Source organism: Cydia strobilella, chromosome 12 (genome assembly GCF_947568885.1).
Source record: "Cydia strobilella chromosome 12, ilCydStro3.1, whole genome shotgun sequence".
NCBI classification, from domain to species: Eukaryota; Metazoa; Arthropoda; class Insecta; order Lepidoptera; family Tortricidae; genus Cydia; species Cydia strobilella.
Window position 1 is genome coordinate 16,088,890 of NC_086052.1, and position 19,467 is coordinate 16,108,356.

At 36.4% G+C, this 19,467-nt stretch overlaps 1 protein-coding gene across 3 annotated transcripts; it reads left to right on the forward strand.

Annotated features, from left to right (window-relative positions):
- The first annotated feature begins 439 nt into the window (after positions 1-439).
- LOC134746310 (transformer-2 protein homolog beta) lies at positions 440-16,242 on the forward strand. Of its 3 annotated transcripts, none has more exons than XM_063680700.1 (8): positions 440-601; positions 718-851; positions 2,965-3,142; positions 7,263-7,391; positions 8,730-8,902; positions 10,053-10,109; positions 10,387-10,541; positions 15,782-16,242. In XM_063680700.1, the coding sequence occupies exons 1-8, from the start codon at positions 587-589 to the stop codon at positions 15,805-15,807; spliced, it is 867 nt and encodes a 288-aa protein (XP_063536770.1). In that variant the 5' UTR covers positions 440-586; the 3' UTR covers positions 15,808-16,242. The 3 variants fall into 3 exon arrangements, with proteins under 3 accessions (XP_063536770.1, XP_063536773.1, XP_063536772.1); XM_063680703.1 differs by having other exon boundaries at positions 2,965-3,124; XM_063680702.1 differs by having other exon boundaries at positions 2,977-3,142.
- Positions 16,243-19,467: the final 3,225 nt, after the last annotated feature.

The window sequence follows — 19,467 nt, forward strand, 5'->3', positions numbered from 1 at the left end:
AGTAAATTAAAAATTATAATGTTTTCAATTATTGGCAGGCCCTTAAACGGTACTGTAGTAGTAACTGAATAATAATTTGAAGTAAAAACATACCTCGAAAGTGATTTTTATTTAAATGTTCTTATGATTTTATAAAGTACATAATTGAATAGTTTTTACCTTTTTGCGAACAGATGCGTAGAACGAATAAACCTTATCAATGATAGCTGCGTTTCGTTAACTGATAAAAATATCTTTGCAGTTTATATTTACTCATAATTACTGGAATTTTGTATCTTTTTCGTGTAGTTTTCAAATACAATATGTGAAAGTATACTGCTGTATTGCATTAAAAAAGTTTTAACAATGATTGAACTCTATCTACTAAAATTTAATTGTTTTTACTTGATTTGATTTGCCGCCTTTTACAAAGCATAGAAAAAAAACGTACGAAAGCAAGCGCCAATCGTTGTGCCGCCATTTTGTTTTTCAGTTGGTGTTCACAGTGAGGCGTGCGCGTGTGGTATTATTTGGTTCACTGCGGTTAATAATAGATTAAATACGCGTCAATTGTTTTGCTTTCATTGTACACGCCATAGAGATCATCATGTCAGATCGAGAGGTAATATATTAGCGTATTGTTAGACAATCGTTGGGTACAAGACCGCGTGTTTTATTTGGTCGTATTTCGTTTGTTTGCTATATTTACTGACGAGCGTGCCGTTTCCGTGGTTTCAGAGGAGTCGCTCGAGGACTCGGAACGGTTCCCGCGAGGCTGAACCTAAACCACCGACGATGTCACGGGGCCACAGCCGAAGCCGGTCTCGGACGCCGCCCCCGCCAAAAGCTTCGAGCAGGAAGTATAGAAGCCCGTGAGTACTTATTTGCTTTGTAACATGACTGACCTTCGAGCGCAGACAGTAGATGTAGTGATGTGTTCTATCGATTTGTGTTTCATATAATCAGTAATTACTTGAATCTGCATTAGTATACATATTATTAAACGACATGTAACCTAGCTGTCAAGGTTATGTGTGATTTTTGCGTATACTTCGTTGCGCAATTTTGAGTGCGTTTTAAAATCGTCCTTGTATTCGCGTGTTGTCGCCTAACTTGATAACATCTATTGCTATGTTGGAATCACTGACCGATCAGTTGGTTTTTTCCGTTTTAATTCCCTTTTTTAATGTAGATATATATCAGATTGTTTACATCCGTAAATTCGAATTCAGTACATAGTGGAAATAATTAAATAGGTAGAGAAATCATGGGTTGTTTGATCAATAACAATCATAATGCTATGGCAACCTGTTTTATCAATAACAATCATAATGCTATGGCAACCTGTTTTATCAATAGCTACTTACATTACAAGCCCAACCAACCAATATCATGGGCTGATAAGAGTTTATGGTGCACAGGATTATAAACATTTTATGCTTACATAATTGGATGTGTTCTGAGTTATATAAATATTTGCATAAAACCTTGGGTTTATGCATATCTCACCATGGCCAAAAAGTGGATTTAATTTGGCCTGATTTGAACTAATTATTTGGCACATGTAATTAAAAAGAGCTTCTATGCTTGTCGGCAGAAAAGTTACCTCTGCCTCCTTTTTATCTTATCTTTTTAGATGACCGGTCTGGCCTTGTGGGTAGGCCTCCTGGGTTCAAATCCCGGTAAGGGCATTTATTTGTGTGATGAACACAAATATTTGTTCCCAAGTCATAAATAAATAAATATGTATATTGTCGCTTAGCACCCATAGTACAAGCTTTGCTTAGTTTGGGGCTAGGATGATCTGTGAAAGATGTCCCCTAATATTTATTTTTTATTTATGTTTTCTGAGCAAAGCTCAGATGTAAATTAATGAACACCTGGGTAGAATCTTAGGTTTCAAGATAATCAAAAGTTGTTGCCATGATAAGACATAGCAAGCTTTTAGTCAGTATGGCAGTAATGTTCTATGGAAATCTGACCAATTGTGCCATTTTCAACCAAAAGGGTACTTATTCTCGGTTGTCAATAAGGCACTATTTACATGAAGCTTCAATTTGAAATCAATCTTAAGGGGCCCCCTGACTATCAGTCCGCAGGACGAAAACGTTAGTTGAAAACATCACAATTACAAGCTGTAATGGTTGTTAAGCTCATTAAGTTAAATAATAATGCAGCATGAATCAGGATTCATTAATGTGATAAGATTTACCATTTTTTCCTTGTCTGAATGCATGTAGGCTAATCAGCTTGTTGTAATTATCCTCCTTGTGTTTGTTTTACATAATTTTAATGATTTTTACATTCTATTTAGCTCTTAACACTAAACCAATCTATTAGCTAACATGTGAAGAGCTGTTTTTAAACTACTTATACCAATATTTATTCAGATTGAAACAGGTATCACCTCTTGGTGAAGCTTTTAGCTAAGAAAACATTCAAAATACTCCTTTTTGATGTATGTCATCACAATGGATGTTATTCCTTTCATTTTATGTTTATATTGTATGATTCCTACCAACCAGGCCATGTACACAAGACCAATTTTTAATTTATAATATGTAACTACTGTATATTTTGAAAGCTTCAAATGTCTTTGGCAACTATTTAAATTCTCCAAGTCAAGCTTTGGTTTGGCACTCGGAGGCAGGGACCGAATACCGGTATATTTTTTATACTATATGTTGTTTCTGTATGTTTTTGCACTTAATTTAGCTAATCTGATCAATCATCCTTACCTAAATACAATTCTATAATATCAAATAAATATTGTGAATACTTGTGATATTTTGATTTTTAGTTATACCGGTAACACTCCCTGCTCGGAGAAAATCATACAAAAACCCAGTGCAGTTGTGTTGTTAAAATAGTGAACTAGACTGAAACATTCCTATATCTTTTCCTTGTCATTTTCACGCGCCACCTGTATCCTATTCCTTCCCAATCCCAGCATGACACTGACCACCCATGTTGCACTGACGCTAGCTCACGCTCCAGGACGCGCTCGCGCTCGGGCTCGGCGCGGCGCGGCTACCGCGCGCGCTACTCGCGCAGCCGCTCGCGCAGCTACTCCCCGCGCGGCTCCTACCGCCGCTCCACCAGCCACAGCCCCATGTCGTCGCGCCGCCGCCACCAGGGGGACAGGGTGAGGGTTGCTTCATATGTACGTGAACAATCTTGTGGTGCTAGGCGGCGTGTAATAAACAGAGGGACATTTACCATACATTTTCTAATGAAAACAGATACATTTTAGTAGTTTTTCGAAATCTGCTCTGATTTTGAGGTCCAGAAATGTTAGCTAAGAAACTACTTACCCTTCCTTAGGCAGGTTGTAAGCTTGATTGCAATAATGGTATAAAAAAGTAGTTATGAAGATCTTTACTGCAATACTGTTATTTTTAGGTTCTTAATCGTCATTCTACATCAGTCCTTAGATTTCATTTTAGATAATCGGTAAATACATATATTTTAGTTTATTCTAGCCGCATAAATTATTTTGTAGCCTATAAAGGAAATTAGAAATTAATTAAATAAAGCACACATTAAACAAGTATGGAATAGATTTTTTGTCAAATTCTCATGAAATAATTGCTATTGCTCATTATTGCTTTTGCTTTCTTATGTGAGAATAGAATATGAACGTGAGAAATTTTCAACTATTTTATTGTTAGCCTTTGAACCAAACAAATCGAAATACGAAATTGAGTAGATTCACAATAAATAAACAAGAGTTCGTAGAATGAAAAACATGTATAATTTGCGACCATCATAAAAAAAACGGTTACATTTCCATACAATAGCAGGTCACAAGTATAATCAAATCAACTGATTCCGTAAGTCACTGTAGGATGTTTACGAGAAATTCCTCACACAAACAATGGAATGTAATGTATTTTCAACAATTTGTTTTTGGTTTGAAGTGGCACTCTGTTTCTTACACCGAGCTCATGCACTACTTATTTAATTAGAGATAATTATAGCTTAAGATTTATTTATCATGTTTATATATGTTTATAAAATTATCTGTCAGATAAAGATAACACTCTCTTTCTTTTCTTGCATGTGAAAGAAAGGGTGCAAGCTGAAAGGTGTTAATTAGATACATCCAGGAAAATATTTATTTAACAATAATTGTGTTTTAAACTTTTGTGAGTCGTATTAACATAACGGTTTTCGTCACGTAAATTTAGCACACTCAATACTTGAAAATGGATACCTACCTCTCCGAAAGTTTCGAAACATGCCACGCGCAGTGACTAAAATACGTGAGAAAAGCGTAAAATTATGGTAATATTTATTTGACAGATTTTTTATATTACTTATAGCCTGTATTTTTTTTCATATTAGAAATTTTATAACCTCAAAAGTAGTCGTAACTTTTCCCCCCAAAATTAAATCTGAGTATATTGTACCGGCATTTCGGAAGAATTACCAGTTACCATTACTTTTGAGGTTAGAAAAATTCTAATCTTAAAAAAAACGGAACATAAGTGTTAGAGTAATGTTTATTTTATTTGAACACCACATGCGACCCATCGTATCAGCCTAGTTTCTTTAACCTAGTTTTTCATCGTATGTAGTACAATATAAACTACAAACAGTAAGTATATTAACTAAATTTAACGACATTAGTTCCTCTGGCGTTCCTTTTAGATATATTATTGCAAATATTGTGGCGTTTTCGTTGCAGCATAGTTGTTAAAGTATCTCTATATCCATTACTCCTCAATATAAAAAATGTGTGGCGAATCAATCATAAAAACCGGACAAGTGCGAGTCGGACTCGCCCACCTAGGGTTCCGTGCTTTTTTAGTATTTGTTGTTGTAGCGGCATCATCTGTGAAAATTTCAACTGTCTGGTGACAGACAGACGGACAGCGGAGTCTTAGTAATAGGGTCCCGTTTTTACCCTTTGGGTACGGAACCCTAAAAAGGGGGCAATAGAAGTGCTGTGCTCTCGGCCTCTCCCCGTTAAATAGGGACCCGTCCCGTCTCGGGCTATAGCATTTTCAATTTCTTTATTATTATTCTATTTAGGCATTAACATAATAAACTTATGAATGTCAAAAAAGTACAGTTGTACAGAATTAAAATTAAACATTCCAAATAATCACAACATACATTAAATACATAGACATTAAAAACACATAACGTAATTGTGTAACGTAAGTACTTAGAAAAGAAAGAATTATTAATTAAATCAATTTCAATTACCTATTTAACAAATTATTTTGCCCGCTTTGCCACTCTATATTTTACGCCTACAGAGTTGCCGTCGTAAAATTTGCCATTCAAAAGTTTCGGAATTTTCTCATATACATATGTATGGGAATCGAAATTTTCCGTTTCCAAAATGAACATTTCCTTAATTTCCTATGATTTTTTTCTGTAATTTCCGAGAAATTTTCCCAACTTTTTCTTCCGTTCGCTACTTGCAAATCTGGGGCCCATTTCTCGAACGGAAGTAGTCTAATATTATTAGTGTGTTGCCATGGTAACCCTTACACTTTGACAGATCGTGGACTAATAATATTAGTCTAACGTTCGAGGTATAGGCCCTATAGTTACGCCACTGGTCTGGCGCCAAATGTTTGCCGCCATATCATTAAGTTTCCTTGTGTGAGCAAAACAGCTTTTTGTGTTTGAAGTTTATATACTGCTTCCCGTATTTTGTGTCTGTAGTAGACCCACTTTGCGCGGGTTATTATTTCACAAAGCTTGTATGTTGGCTTGTATGTAGGTTGTCTCCACCGGTATTTTGACAAACACATTTGAACTACAGCTACCGCCTACAGCTGTATAAAGCGCAGGTTCGCCCACACATGGAATACTGTTCTCATCTATGGGCAGGGGCACCCCAATACCAGCTTCTCCCTCTGGACCGCATCCAGCGAAGAGCGGCTCGAATTGTCGACTGCCAGCGTACTTCGGAACGGCTTGACTCCTTGGCGCTGCGTAGAGATGTGGCCTCGCTCTGCATTTTCTATCGCGTGTATAACGGGGAGTGCTCCGAGGAATTGTTCGGATTAATCCCTGCAGCTTCTTTTCGCCATCGCCCTACGCGAAAACATTACCATCCTCACCACTTAGATGGTTGGCAGTCCTCAACTGTACGTTTCTCTAGAAACTTCCTGCCTCGCACAGCTAAACTGTGGAATGAACTGTCGCCTGCGGTATTTCCGGACCGATATGACCTTCAAACCTTCAAGAAAAGAGCGTATTCCCATCTTAAAGGCCGGCAACGCACTTACAACCCCTCTGGTGTTGCGGGTGTCCATGGGCGGCGGTAATCGCTTTCCATCAGGTGATCCGTCTGCTCGTTTGCCTCCTATTTCATAAAAAAAAAAAAAAAAAAAAAAAAAAACTGAGCAATGCATTTAATAATACCTTTTGTTTTCAGCAGCTGCAGAAGGCAGGAGCCTTAAGATAAGATTGATGTCGTGTTCCTTTGCAGCTTTTATTTAATTCTGACATAAATATGTATAGCTTTAGTAAGGTCAATAGGGGTAACTGGCCGTGGGGTAAGTGAGGCCGGCCTTCACATTGCGACCTGTTTACAGATTTATGTTTATTGTGAGTTCTTACATTTGACACTAAACGCAAGTAACAAGTAAACACTAATCAACGTGTAAACAGGGGGCCTGTTTGAAGGCTGTCACGCCTGCAGGCGTATTATGGATGGCTTTATCCACGCTGTGACAAAATAACAGTGACTTTTTAACACACCGCGATTGAAAGTGACGGACACCGTTTTATCACGCTGTCACGTATACAAAGAACGACCATCCGTACTGGTCACATTTAGCAATCCCCTCCCCCCTAGTGTGACGTCACATATTTGGCAATTTCGTTTTCAACGAAACCAGCATTTCGAACTAGGTATTATAAAAAAAATTACTACCTACATAATATAGAACAAAGTCGCTTTCCGCTGTCTGTCTGTCCCTATGTATGCTTAGATCTTTAAAACTATGAAACGGATTTTGATGCGGTCTTCACCTATCAATAGAGTATTTCTTGAGGAAGGTTTTAGTGTATAATTTGTAAAGGTTTTTTGTTAATAAATGCAATATTAGAAATTTAAAAATGTCGAGGAGGGAGGGACCCCGTAAACGTGTGAGGTAATTAATGGATGATCCCTTACCCGTATGCCACACTTATCCGTATTGACCTTAGGTGTTATTCAGCACTCATAGCTGTAACTCAGGCATTTTAAAAACCTCATGAACATAACTTTTAGAAGCTGTAAAGCTTTTGGTAATGCTTTTGTTACTTGTCTACAGGAAAACCCGACGCCGTCGCGGTGCCTGGGGATCTTTGGGCTCAGTTTGTACACTACCGAACAACAGATCAATCACATCTTTGCTAAATATGGACCGGTGGAGAAAGTGCAAGTTGTCATAGATGCTAAGGTGAGTTACATACATTTTTCCTGGTTAACCTAACTCTTAACTTTTAAACACGAGTATTATCTACAAAATTCATTAACATTTCTGAAAAATGCATTCATTTTAATTTAAAAGGGATTTAATTGGATTTTTTCCACACACCACATCGTGTCAGCTAGACTAGCCCAAAAGAATAACCCAAATACACCTTATAAAATTCAATTAAATACATATTTCGTTGGAAATACATATCTATTACTCATACATATCGTATTCTCGTACATAGCTATAAAATACTACAGAAATAAATATTTGCAAATTACACGTTCGGCAGCCGGCACTAACATGGGGAACGGTCACGTTTAGAATATTTAAGGGATCAACGAAAAGAAAACAAATAAAACGCGGCAAATACTTTATAATTTATTTATTATAAAACAAATGCTGCTTGTGGCGTGTGATGCGACCATTAAGTGGGGAACCATTAGACCCACCATTATAGTGCATCTAGACATTGACATGCGACCCACCCATTAGTACAGTGATCTATCATGTGACTTATTGCGTGATAATGAAAACTACGTATTAACTTAGTATTTTTATTAATGAAAAAAGTGCTTGTTACATCGCGCTTTTCCGATAACATTGGCATAAAAACTAAGCATAAATATCTGGACCGTATAATAGTAGAATGTTCAACAAGGAGGGCATAGAGCGATAGTATAATACAACAACAAGGTTAACTGGAAGAGTTCTCTGAAAGGGATAAGTTCGCCTTTGTACAAATTATGCGTTTTTCTCTTGTTTTATATTTCTTTTTGTACAATAAAAAGTTTTATTACTACTACAATATATAGTCGAGGATAAAAATGGACATTTATGCCTGAGTACACTCTGCTTTTCACTTTGATTGTGAGTAAAATATACAAAAATATCCAATAGTGTAGGTTATTTTACCGTATTTATTCAAGACTAAAGAAAATTGTATTTGGTTGTGTCGGGGGCGCGGGGCACGCCGGTCGGGCTGGCAGTTTGTATGGCAGATACAGGATTTTATTACTAAGTCAATAAGGGTCGTAAGATGATTTTACTTTATGCTCTAGAACATAATAAGCAACTTTATGTCGTCTACGCACGACTTAGTCGAAATACGAGCATGAGAAATGAAAAAGCCATTTTTATCGTATGTTACACTGTTTGTCGTTCTTGTTACACTGTAGATTTTAGGCCCGCGGGCGGAATTCCTAACCGTTTTGGTTAGTTTAGCGTTAGGTTAGCTTTTGATATCGTACTCGTCCCTTTCTTTGTTTTGAAAAGTTTAGTTTCTTCTTAGCCACCCGTTCATCAAGTTATTTAACACAGACCGGGCGATCGCGAGGCTTCTGCTTCGTATACTACGAGTCCCAGGAAGACGCGAAGGTGGCCAAGAACGAGTGCACCGGCATGGAGATAGACGGGCGCCGCATCCGAGTGGACTTCTCCATCACGCAGCGCGCGCACACGCCCACGCCGGGCATCTACATGGGCAAACCTACGTGAGTACAACTTGCTGGTAGATTCATAGATCATGTATACTAACTACTAGAGTTACTAGACCTAGGACGAATGCACTGGTATGGAGATAGACGGGCGTCGCATCCAAGTGGACTACTTATCACGCAGCGAGCGCACACGCCCACGTCTGGCATCTACAGGGCGAACCTACTTATTAGAATTTTAATAGTTGGTACTCTTTTCTGTATTGACCTTTGATATTCCCCTCTAATTAGAAAAAAAAATGCATTGAAATGTATGTTCGCGGATTTGACAGGTTGAATAATGATCTGGACTAGATAATTGTTAAACTATATTGGATAGGGATAGGGACATGAGCGCGGATTAAGAGTGACAGGGAATAATGATACCAAAAATTTGAATTTCATATAATGTCATGAAAGAAACATGAAAAAGTATTTATTTACCTTATACCTACTCTTGTTGCCCTCCCTACCATAGAATCAGAATACAAACTACACATTTGTAACTGTGTGTAATGGAAAGATACATAACAGAGGAAAATAATTAGGGGCATAATCAGATGATCTATATAGTAGCAAAAAGCGACTGATTCACCAATATGATAGCAATTATAAACGCCTATATTGCGTCACAACAATTCTACACAACGCTGTCCAATGGATAATCATATCGTACATCTATAATAGCCGCATATCTCGTTGTTTGAATTGATATCCAACATGAAATGCTTTTGTAAATCTATTTTACGCGAAGCCCCTATGTGTTGGTAGACAAAAGAGCAGATTTAGAGTGAGCCAGCCAAAAGTATAGCTGGATTACTAAAGGCCTGTTCGTACATTGTGTTGTAAACGGGTATATTTTTGAAATGTAATTTTTGCGTCATTTTACTGGTCAGGGTTTTAGTTCACATTTTGAGAAAAATAAGTATGGCATAAGAAACACCATCTAAATAAAATTTTGAATTTGGTATGTATATCAATTAAAGGTCTCTTTTTCATGTCCACGCCATTTGACATTTGGCAGTTTTGGGACCTCGAGGAACCGCCGCGATCTTGGATAATTTTGTTTTGTATAATTATCTCTCGTGTGCTTACGAATAAATTATTCTTTTTCTATTCTATTGAAAGTGCTTGTGTGCATTAGATTGATTTGGTTTTTTCTTTATAGCGTGAGCGGTCGTGGTGATAACGGCTACGAAAGGCGAGGGCGAGGGGGGGATAGAGAGTAAGTTATTTCTGTTATTTTCGATCCTTGCTCAATGTTCGATGTAGATTACTAGCATTTAGGGGCGGATAGCTTCTTTATGCATCATTTAGTATTTAGTTGTTAAGTATAACTGTCGCTTTCGAGCAAAATGTACCACATTGTCGCTCTTATAAAAATCAAGTCGAACGAAGGGGCTCTTATTTTTTTTCCATAATATCAATATGAATGAAAATGGGAACTACGATTGTATGGAGAACCTCACGTCACTTTCCTCTTAACACTGTTTCCCTTACAGCGACTACTACTACCGCGGCGGCGGCGGCGGCGGCGGCGGCGGCGGCTACCGCGAGCGCGACTACTACCACCGCTCGTACCGTCACCGCTCGCCCTCGCCGCACTACCGCCGCTCGCGCCGCTACGAGCGCGAGCGCGAGCGCTCCTACTCGCCGCGTAAGTCTTATTATGAACGATAGAGACCCATACCCACTGCCCCCTCCACCTCCACCTCCCCCTCCCCCAGTTACTATCACCTGGTTACATAGTGCTGTGAGTTAAGTCATGGTTGAATGTTAACCCTGGTGTAGTCGCGCCTTTCCGTGTGCTCGCGTGGGGAGCATTTTACCACCTACTTCAACTATATAAAATAAATCAAATAATATTGGTATAATAACATTATTATAGTAGAAATTACCTTGACAAATGTACCGTGTTCAAGTAATCACAGTTTTTTCGCCACGGGCGGCAAAATGCTCATAGCGCAAGCACTCTAGTTAGAAGCTAAAGTTGTCAAGACTAAGGGCCAGTGGTCGGTGCCCACAAATAACGTAGGGTAGGGTAGGAAACAGTGCCTCAGCTCGAACAGTGGCTCAGTCGCCCCAATATCGCCTCTATCATGTTGGGATTAGGTTAAGTGAGCCACTACCCTGCAACTTTTTTCGAGCCACTATTTCCTACCCTACCCTACCGATCAACGCCACTCAGCAGTGAACTAAGAAATTTCCCATACGATAAAATTTAGCTAACGTTTTAATGGTGATAGACGGTTTGGTGCGAGCCAGCTACTACTTTTTTAATTTTGGGAATCGGTCATGGCTTAACTTACAACACTACACAGATCATGTGTCAATGCTGTGGCTCTGTAGTTTAGTTTCTCGCCTAACGCTAGGACTCTCGTAGTCTTCAACAAATAGAAATCTTTTTTGAGATGCTTGGTTTTAAATCGCAGATTCTAAGCCAACAATCATTTTGCCAGTGCTCACTAAAAGTTAACAAAGCCACTAAAACCAATAAATGAAACAGAAAAGAGAAACCTGTAGTTTATTCTGATATTATTGTTAACTTTCTTGACAAGTGCCATAGTTATCCTTGAAAATAATTATAGCAAAAATTAAATAGCCCAAAATATTATGTAATCCATTACAAAATTCAACTATTCCGTGTTGATAACGTGACATTATTTTATTATAATATTATCACTATAGCATGAATAACCAAAGCTATTTTAAAAATTCCTATCTAATTTTTCACTATGACAAACTATAAATACAATAATGACTGTGAGTCCTGGTGTACAGGTACATTACTCTACGCTTTTTCTACTAAATTAATTCTGTAAATATACAGTTGAATTTTAGTTAGGTAGCTCTTGTGTTTTCTAGTATTGCTAAGTACAACCAATGCGATAATAATCTAGCCAACACAATCAAACCGTGCATGTCGTTATCGATGTCATACAAGGTCTAAACAACATTTCGTACTTTGGTTTGCCGCTGTATCCATGCTTGTTCCTTTAAACAGTAAATGTATTACGCGCATAAGTTGATTATGTAAGCAAGTTCACAATTGTTAAGGAAGGAAATAAATGTTAAAATCAACCGAAGTTGTTGACAATATTTAAACCTAATTGCATACCGTAAAATGTGTCTACTTTGCTCCAAAACTATAATACTGTGGGTAGGCATAAGTACTAGGTTGATAACATGTTGTAACACTTAAATGAAGTTGTGATATAGTTTTCATATACAGTGGAATCCGTTTATTATGACTCAGCTTATACTGACCAACCGCTTACTATGACCTATGACGCAATTACTGTGCGAAGTTAAGTTTAGGTCATAGAGTAACATTTCTGTTTTGTTACATTTTAAATTACTTAAAATAACTAAGTTCCGTTACATTGTGGTCAAAGTAATCAGCCATCAAATTGACCGATAAATGGGCGTACACATCGTTAAAGTGACCACAAAACGATCATGGAGACTGTATAAAGGAGCCAAATCTCTATGTATGAAAAGTGTCCATCAAAAAACAGTAATTAGGCGGCGCCACCATACACCGAAATACTACCAAAAACAACCTACGTAATTTGGTCGGGTTATTTGTTGCCTTATATGGTTCATGTTATACTCATGTCCCAGAGCCTAACTAGCGCCACCGGAGAGATTAGGAACTATTATTTAAAGCTTAACGCGGTCACTTTTACAACAATTCTGCCATAAGAGATTGCGATCCTTTCTATACCATCCATAAAAACGATATTCGGTATTTCCATAGAGTAACTTATACTAGAGCGGTACTGTCATAGTAAATTTTGAAACCCCAGTAAATTCACTGCCATCTGTCGACACACTTTAAAACTAAAAATGAAGATTTATAAAAATACGATAAAATGTATTTAAATATGGATAAATGATTTTTTTTATTTGCATTAATTATTTTTATGATTTTGACCCATGTTCTTTTACTGATATGCGTTTAAATTGTTAAATAACAAACGAAACAGTGAACGCCATCTATACGACAGTGGGCCAAAACTAGTGGCGCCCTCTGAACGAGAATCAAATTTTCTTGATTTTCGAGGCACGTTTTTTCCTTAGACTGTAAACATCTATTACGGAGTTATATCTATCTTTGGTTTTCATATACAGTGGAATCCGTTTATTATGACTCAGCTTATACTGACCAACCGCTTACTATGACCTATGACGCAATTACTGTGCTAAGTTAGGTTTAGGTTAATAAAACTCCTCTCACAAAGGAATTTGGGATTCATTTGGAAAAAAATACAATAATAAGAAGTTAATCAACTATGCTTATATGACATCCGCTTAGTATGACGTGTTTGTCACTTCCCTTCAATGTCATTATAAGTGGATTCTACTGTACATAAATAGGCTATTTGACTAATTTTTGAAAATGGTTTAAATTTATTGTTTATGACTTAATAATTACACTACATTGATATTTCCGTGAAATTTCCTGTATTAAATATAAAAAAAACAATATTAAAGTTTATTTATTTTGAACGCGCCTTAAACGCTGTTTTTGCAAAGGGGCTAACCACGTGACACGTGTGACGTCACACGCGAGTAAATTCAGTCAATGACCTTAGTAAATCTTATGGTTTATGTGCATTGAATTGATTATTTCACTGTAAAATGGTATATAAATGGTGTATATGGTGTGTGTATAGTGCCGCAATGTTCAAGTACGACTATAAAAAATCCAGATAAATTGTTTGTTTCCGTTCCAACGAATCCCAAAAAAAGAAAAATGTGGTTAAAACTAGCGCGAAGAGACCCAAAGAGCATTTTAGCGCATACAAATGTTTTTATGTGTGAAGACCACTTCGATGTAAGTAATATTTAACTGTAAATAAATATGGTAATTAAAGCAGCGGATTTTGTTATTTAACGAAACAAGATCTAGGTATTTAATGTATTACTACATAACCTCATAACATAGCTCTTTCAGCATTAGTAGGTAGTTAGTAGCATACTTTTTCTTTCAAACTAAAGTGCAGTATGGAGATATTATTCTCGTCGTCGTATTCTATATATATATATATATATATATCGTCGTCGTACTCGTATCATCGAAATCGAAATGTTTTTACATTTCTAAGTTCCGCAGCATAGTAATCCGGATTATCTTTAAAGAAAAGTGTAACCATTAATGCGTCTGTCTGGTAGGTTGCGCTATCAGCTTTCACATATTTCGGCTCCATTTTGAGATTCTTATGAATATTGTGCTACTAGATATACGGATAAATCGGAATATATCAGAAAACTGTGGAACAATAACTAAAATTAACTAAATACAAATAAAACAGTTAAAACACTCAAGGCAATCGAGAATTTTTACCCGCGTGTGACGTCATCCGAGCGTTGACCAATCACAGAGCGTTCACGTCCCTGATGAAATTTCAAAAAATATTAAATTTTCTTTCGTTTATTTTTCAAAAAATAAACAATTTACATTCAAATATAGTGAAATATACTTTATTAGTTTATTATTTTTCAGGATGACAGCAATTCGTTATATATTTTTAATGTTGTCAAATACCCTATACTGTTGGAGCACAATTACCTAGTAGGGATCAAAGTAGAGACATTTTACCGTAGTCAAATGTTATATCGACGGTCAGTTTAGGAGTTGCTCTTAGTTTAGTACCATAGCAACTATTTCTCAATGCTGCATTTCTAATTTTCCATACGAAAGGACACAATAAAATGTTAATCAACGTATGTATCAGCGATAATGAAATTTTAATGAAACCTTTTCCCGTAATAGCAACGTTTATGATTATGACGTAAATTGACATATGCGCGTACTATTAAAATTGATAGGCGTTTTTAAATCGGTAATTAATAATTATGTAAGATGACTAATTTTACAATATAAATGAAGGTTTTACCTATGTATTGATTTTCTATCTAATACTGTTTGGCATGTTATAATAGGTATGAATGCACCAAAACATACAATTCATAAGTAATAAAATTATCATTGCATGGAGCCACAGCATTTAATTGTTGGAATATGATCTAACTAGGATTTTTGACCTTCCAACATATGCCTAAAACAGGCATATTTATTCCTTACGGTCAAGTGGGATGGAGTAAAAGAATGTGATTCATTTTGACATCCATTGCACTTGCACTTTTTTCTTTTACCTCATTTCAACTGAAAAAGTATAAATTATTATACAAGCCAAAGAAAACTGGTAGTTTTTGATGTGTAGTGATATCAAATGAGACGTTGTAATGTAATAAAAAAAATAAACCTTTGTCTATATTTTGCAATCAGACAGATACCAAATTTTCATTTTGTATAATTGTTACGCCTAAGTTTAATTCATTACCTCATTTCAAACGGTGCTTGTCCATCAATTAAAACCATATTTGTTTAAACGATCGTGGAACAATTAATAGTTAATTACAATTGGCAGACAAGCACCAGTTATAATTGCCGCGTCTCACCCATGCTATGAACACCCTGGTTACTCCCCTCTTTGACTTTGCAGGTCGTTATTAATAGTTCCGTGATGCTGAGGTCAACTTCATAGCATAGATTTTGATACAACCCTCCCCAATGTATCGCTGGCCTCCTTTGTGCATTTAAACGGTTTCTGCGTAGGCCGGCGTAGTGTATCGAATATTGTTAATTTGATATGACTTTTGTAAATAAGATGGAATTTAATATTGATCGTTCGCCACGATCGCGCGCTCTGATGTCCAGTCAACGAGAGGAACTCGTTTTTGTTTTAACATTAGACGCGATGCTGAAAGGGTCTAGATGTAAGTTAGTCTGTAACGCCCCCACCGGGGCATAGTTGCCTCTAGAATGTAAAACTATAACTAATAAAGTTTTAACACTAAGTCTAATATTGATTTTGTTTGTTTGAAAAGGTATTGAAACAAGAAGTAAAGGATGAAGTTCCTTGAAACTAACTGTGTTGAAGTTTTGAAAATGTTTGATTGAAAAGTCCTTTCGAAATGGAAAATCCCGACCGGTTGGTGGGTGCCGAGACAACAGCTCGGTGCCGAAGCGAAGCTTTCGGAAAATGTTGGCAAATGTCGAAGCGAAAAGAATATGATCAAGTCGGCGGCGTAAAGTAGGCAGCGACACTGGCGGGAGCGCAGATCATATTCTTATCAAACGACAACTAACTATCAAGTCTAAGCATCCACTTCTTTAACCTACTTTTCAACGTGATCTTTTTGCATTTTTTTCAGAGACATAGTATGTATTTAAATATAATTATATATCGAAGTATTGAATATGAGTAATATGACATCATATTTCACATTCTCTAGTGTAGACTTGTGTTGTGAGCGACTTGTTAATAAACATTAGTTTTGTAATGTCATTATGGTTCTTCATTCAGTCTTCTGTCCCACCTGTACTTGTCCAATCATCCCTTCACCTTCCGACTGATGTTGCGGGCAGGAGGAATTGAGCAAAAAGTTAATACCATTCGCTCTGAATTCTTAATGGTTAATGGTTTACTTTAAAAACTTGAAAAAGAGAAAAAGACAGACAAGGTAGTGCTAAAAAAAGGAATTGGGCCGTTTTTGGACCAGTCTTCGGTAAAATTTTATAGTCTTACGTTAACCTAGTCTGTGTCTATGGGATGGAAAAGTAGTTTAGCCCATTTAGTCATTTGTATTTAGTGTACTATTTATGGTGTATTATAATTTTATATTGTATTTTAAGTAGATTAGTGGGGTATATTCGCTGTATCAATAACAAACAACATTCTCTTATTGGGTTTTTATTAAAATCCTTAACAATATCTATGTATAACTATTATAAATAAATATTACATACGTGTCACATTGGCACTCCTTACAATCGCAACTTTTCTAATGTCCTTCCAAATCATGTAAAAATATAAAATAATTACTTTAAAAACATTAAAAATAACAGTCCAATCGAGTCAAGGTATTTTATGTAGGACTAATTAAAATTATGGAGTGTTAGAAAGCTAATTAAAGATATATGTGCAATTTTCATCCAAAAGGGTACTTATTGTCGGTTGTCAATAAGGCACTATTTCCATATAGCTTCAATTAGAAATCGACCTTATCGACAAGCGACAATGTGGTACCTTTTGGTTGAAAACGTCACATATGGGACCCATAATCCCTTGTAATTTGTTTTGTTGATTAGACTCGTCAATTGCACTCAAGTGTATGGTTTGTATAAATAAGCACTCAGTTTGGCTGTTAAAATAATAGCACTTACATACGAGAAATAGTTATGCAAAAAAACTAGCTTTGGACGCGTAACATTTTGTACATTTCTTAAAACTAGGTAAAATAATAATTCATTTCATGTTGCCGCGAGACTCGAACTTGAAACTTAACCTTCTATTACCGGAGATAATTACAGTTTCCGGGTTGCCTTGAACGGCGTACGCCATACGTGACTATCGGATAACAATTGATTAGAATACTTAGAATTGTTAGATCGTGTAAGATGGTCGCAACGCCAAAGATTTAGGAGTTATCATCGTCATCATCAGAAAACCGTGTTGGCTGTCAAAGTAACCTTAATGTAAAATAACATAATCGTCAGACGTAATTCGTTATGAGATATTAGATAATATCTCGTGGCAACGTGAAATATGTATGTCAAAATAATAACATTATAACTTGGAATGTCAAATAATACTGAATAACAAACATGGAATACAAAGTATAATAAAAACTGCTTACAATACTCTGATTGGATGGCAAAATTGAGCGCGCATAGATACCGTTATCCTACTTGGCCAGAAACTTATATCTAATGGCAAGAATGAGATGAGCTATACAAGAATACAATTCATGACTATTGCTAGTTCTTGGAAACAAATGAAGCAAGCAGAGATAGTGTACTTTAGTATTGAAATTTTGTTTTCACCTCAGCAGCTCGAACAAGCCTACTTTCGTCACTCCCTAGAGTGAGGAAAGTCGCACTTTCCTCACTCCCGGGAGTGAAACAATGTAGCTTTTTAATTTAGTGAAGGCCATGAACTTCATACTACGGTACGGTACGGTCCGGTACGGTCCGGTACGGTCCGGTCCGGTCCGGTCTCTTATCGTATCGTACATATTATAATACTTTTTTTTCTGTTTATTCTGTGTAATTCGAAATACATTTTAACCTTTAATATGTTCTCACTACTGAGGTGAAAAATTATGTGTGCAACACGAGAGCAAAGTTATTTTACATCTCGTGTTTTTGAGTCCCTTGCTACGCTCAAGATTCTACCTTAGAATCACTCGCTTCGCTCGTGATTTAATTATAGAATCTTTCGCTTTCTCGGGACTCAAAATAAACACTCGCAAGAAAAACCAACTTTCCTCTCTTGTTGCACAAATAACTATTTTCTACTTGTGTAATATGTAGTAATATTTTATCAACCAAGTCCGTCTGGTGGTTCATTAGCCTATCGGGACCTGTTTCATTAGTCGGATGATATTTCGATGTTTTGTTTCAAAGTCATGGTAGTATATTTAACTATTATTTGAAAACATCCAGTCTTCAAACACTGTGGAAGCGGCTGCCATTACTTAAAGGTCAGATAATTTATACTACCACTTTTTTTCACGTCTACCACTTTTTTTTCTGTTATGTATACGGTTGGTATATACATAATGTACATAGAAGATTTAGAACGAGAACCCACGAGTAGGAGGGATGAGAATGATATGTAGACACCTGTATACAAATCTTATACTGGTCATCAAATCTGCAAATTCAGATAAAACAAGCTGCAAAATGCAAAGTAAAAAATAACTTTAGTCAAAAAATAAATCTTGATCAAAATGTAAATGGGATCAAGGAAAACTTTTCATCTTATCTTAATCCCACAACCACTCACTATAATAGAAGAAATTTTTCCATAACCCGAAGCAGTCCTAGAGTTGACACTTCACTGCCAAAAGTCTATTTAGTATGGGAATTGAGAAGCATTGCACCGAAAGTTAAGACATTCAGTTCCTAAATAACAATAAAAATATACTTATATCTAATTATATCTGGAATAAAATAGTTGATAAGTAAACTAGCAAATACATTATTGTATAATTAAAAATCTATGGCAAGGTCAAGACTCTAATTTAGGTAAAAAATTAAGTATTTTGGCGTGACTGGACGAGTGCTAAGCACAATCTGTGGTAAGCACCTACATGATGTCGCAAAATCAATTTCCTTTATGATTTTGTGGCATCTTGTATAAATAGTGAATTCTACATAATAATATATAATAAGAGTATAAAATAAGGAATAAGATTCCAACTACACATCTATTACTTCTAGACGGTATCAAAGATTGACTGCGTCACAAGCTTACACTAAAATAACGAAACAATACGCGTTCTACGGGTGTATTCCTATTTGTTCTCGTCCACGTGACCGCCGCCATACATGGAGTGGGGAAAAATGGGAATGATTTATATGAAAACACCTTATTCCATCTGTGCCCGGCGGGGACAAATGGGAATACACCGTTCTACATACTCATTAGTAAATGAGTCATTATCAGGTTTTAAGGATACCTATATACCTAATTTACACTGAACATAGCCCCTCTGTGATATTTAAG

Excerpts from the sequence above, each read along its gene's own strand:
- LOC134746310 (XM_063680700.1), top strand. Across the intron at positions 852-2,964 it reads AGCAGGAAGTATAGAAGCCC|CTCACGCTCCAGGACGCGCT; the intron begins GTGAGTACTTAT and ends CACTGACGCTAG. Across the intron at positions 7,392-8,729 it reads AAGTTGTCATAGATGCTAAG|ACCGGGCGATCGCGAGGCTT; the intron begins GTGAGTTACATA and ends TATTTAACACAG.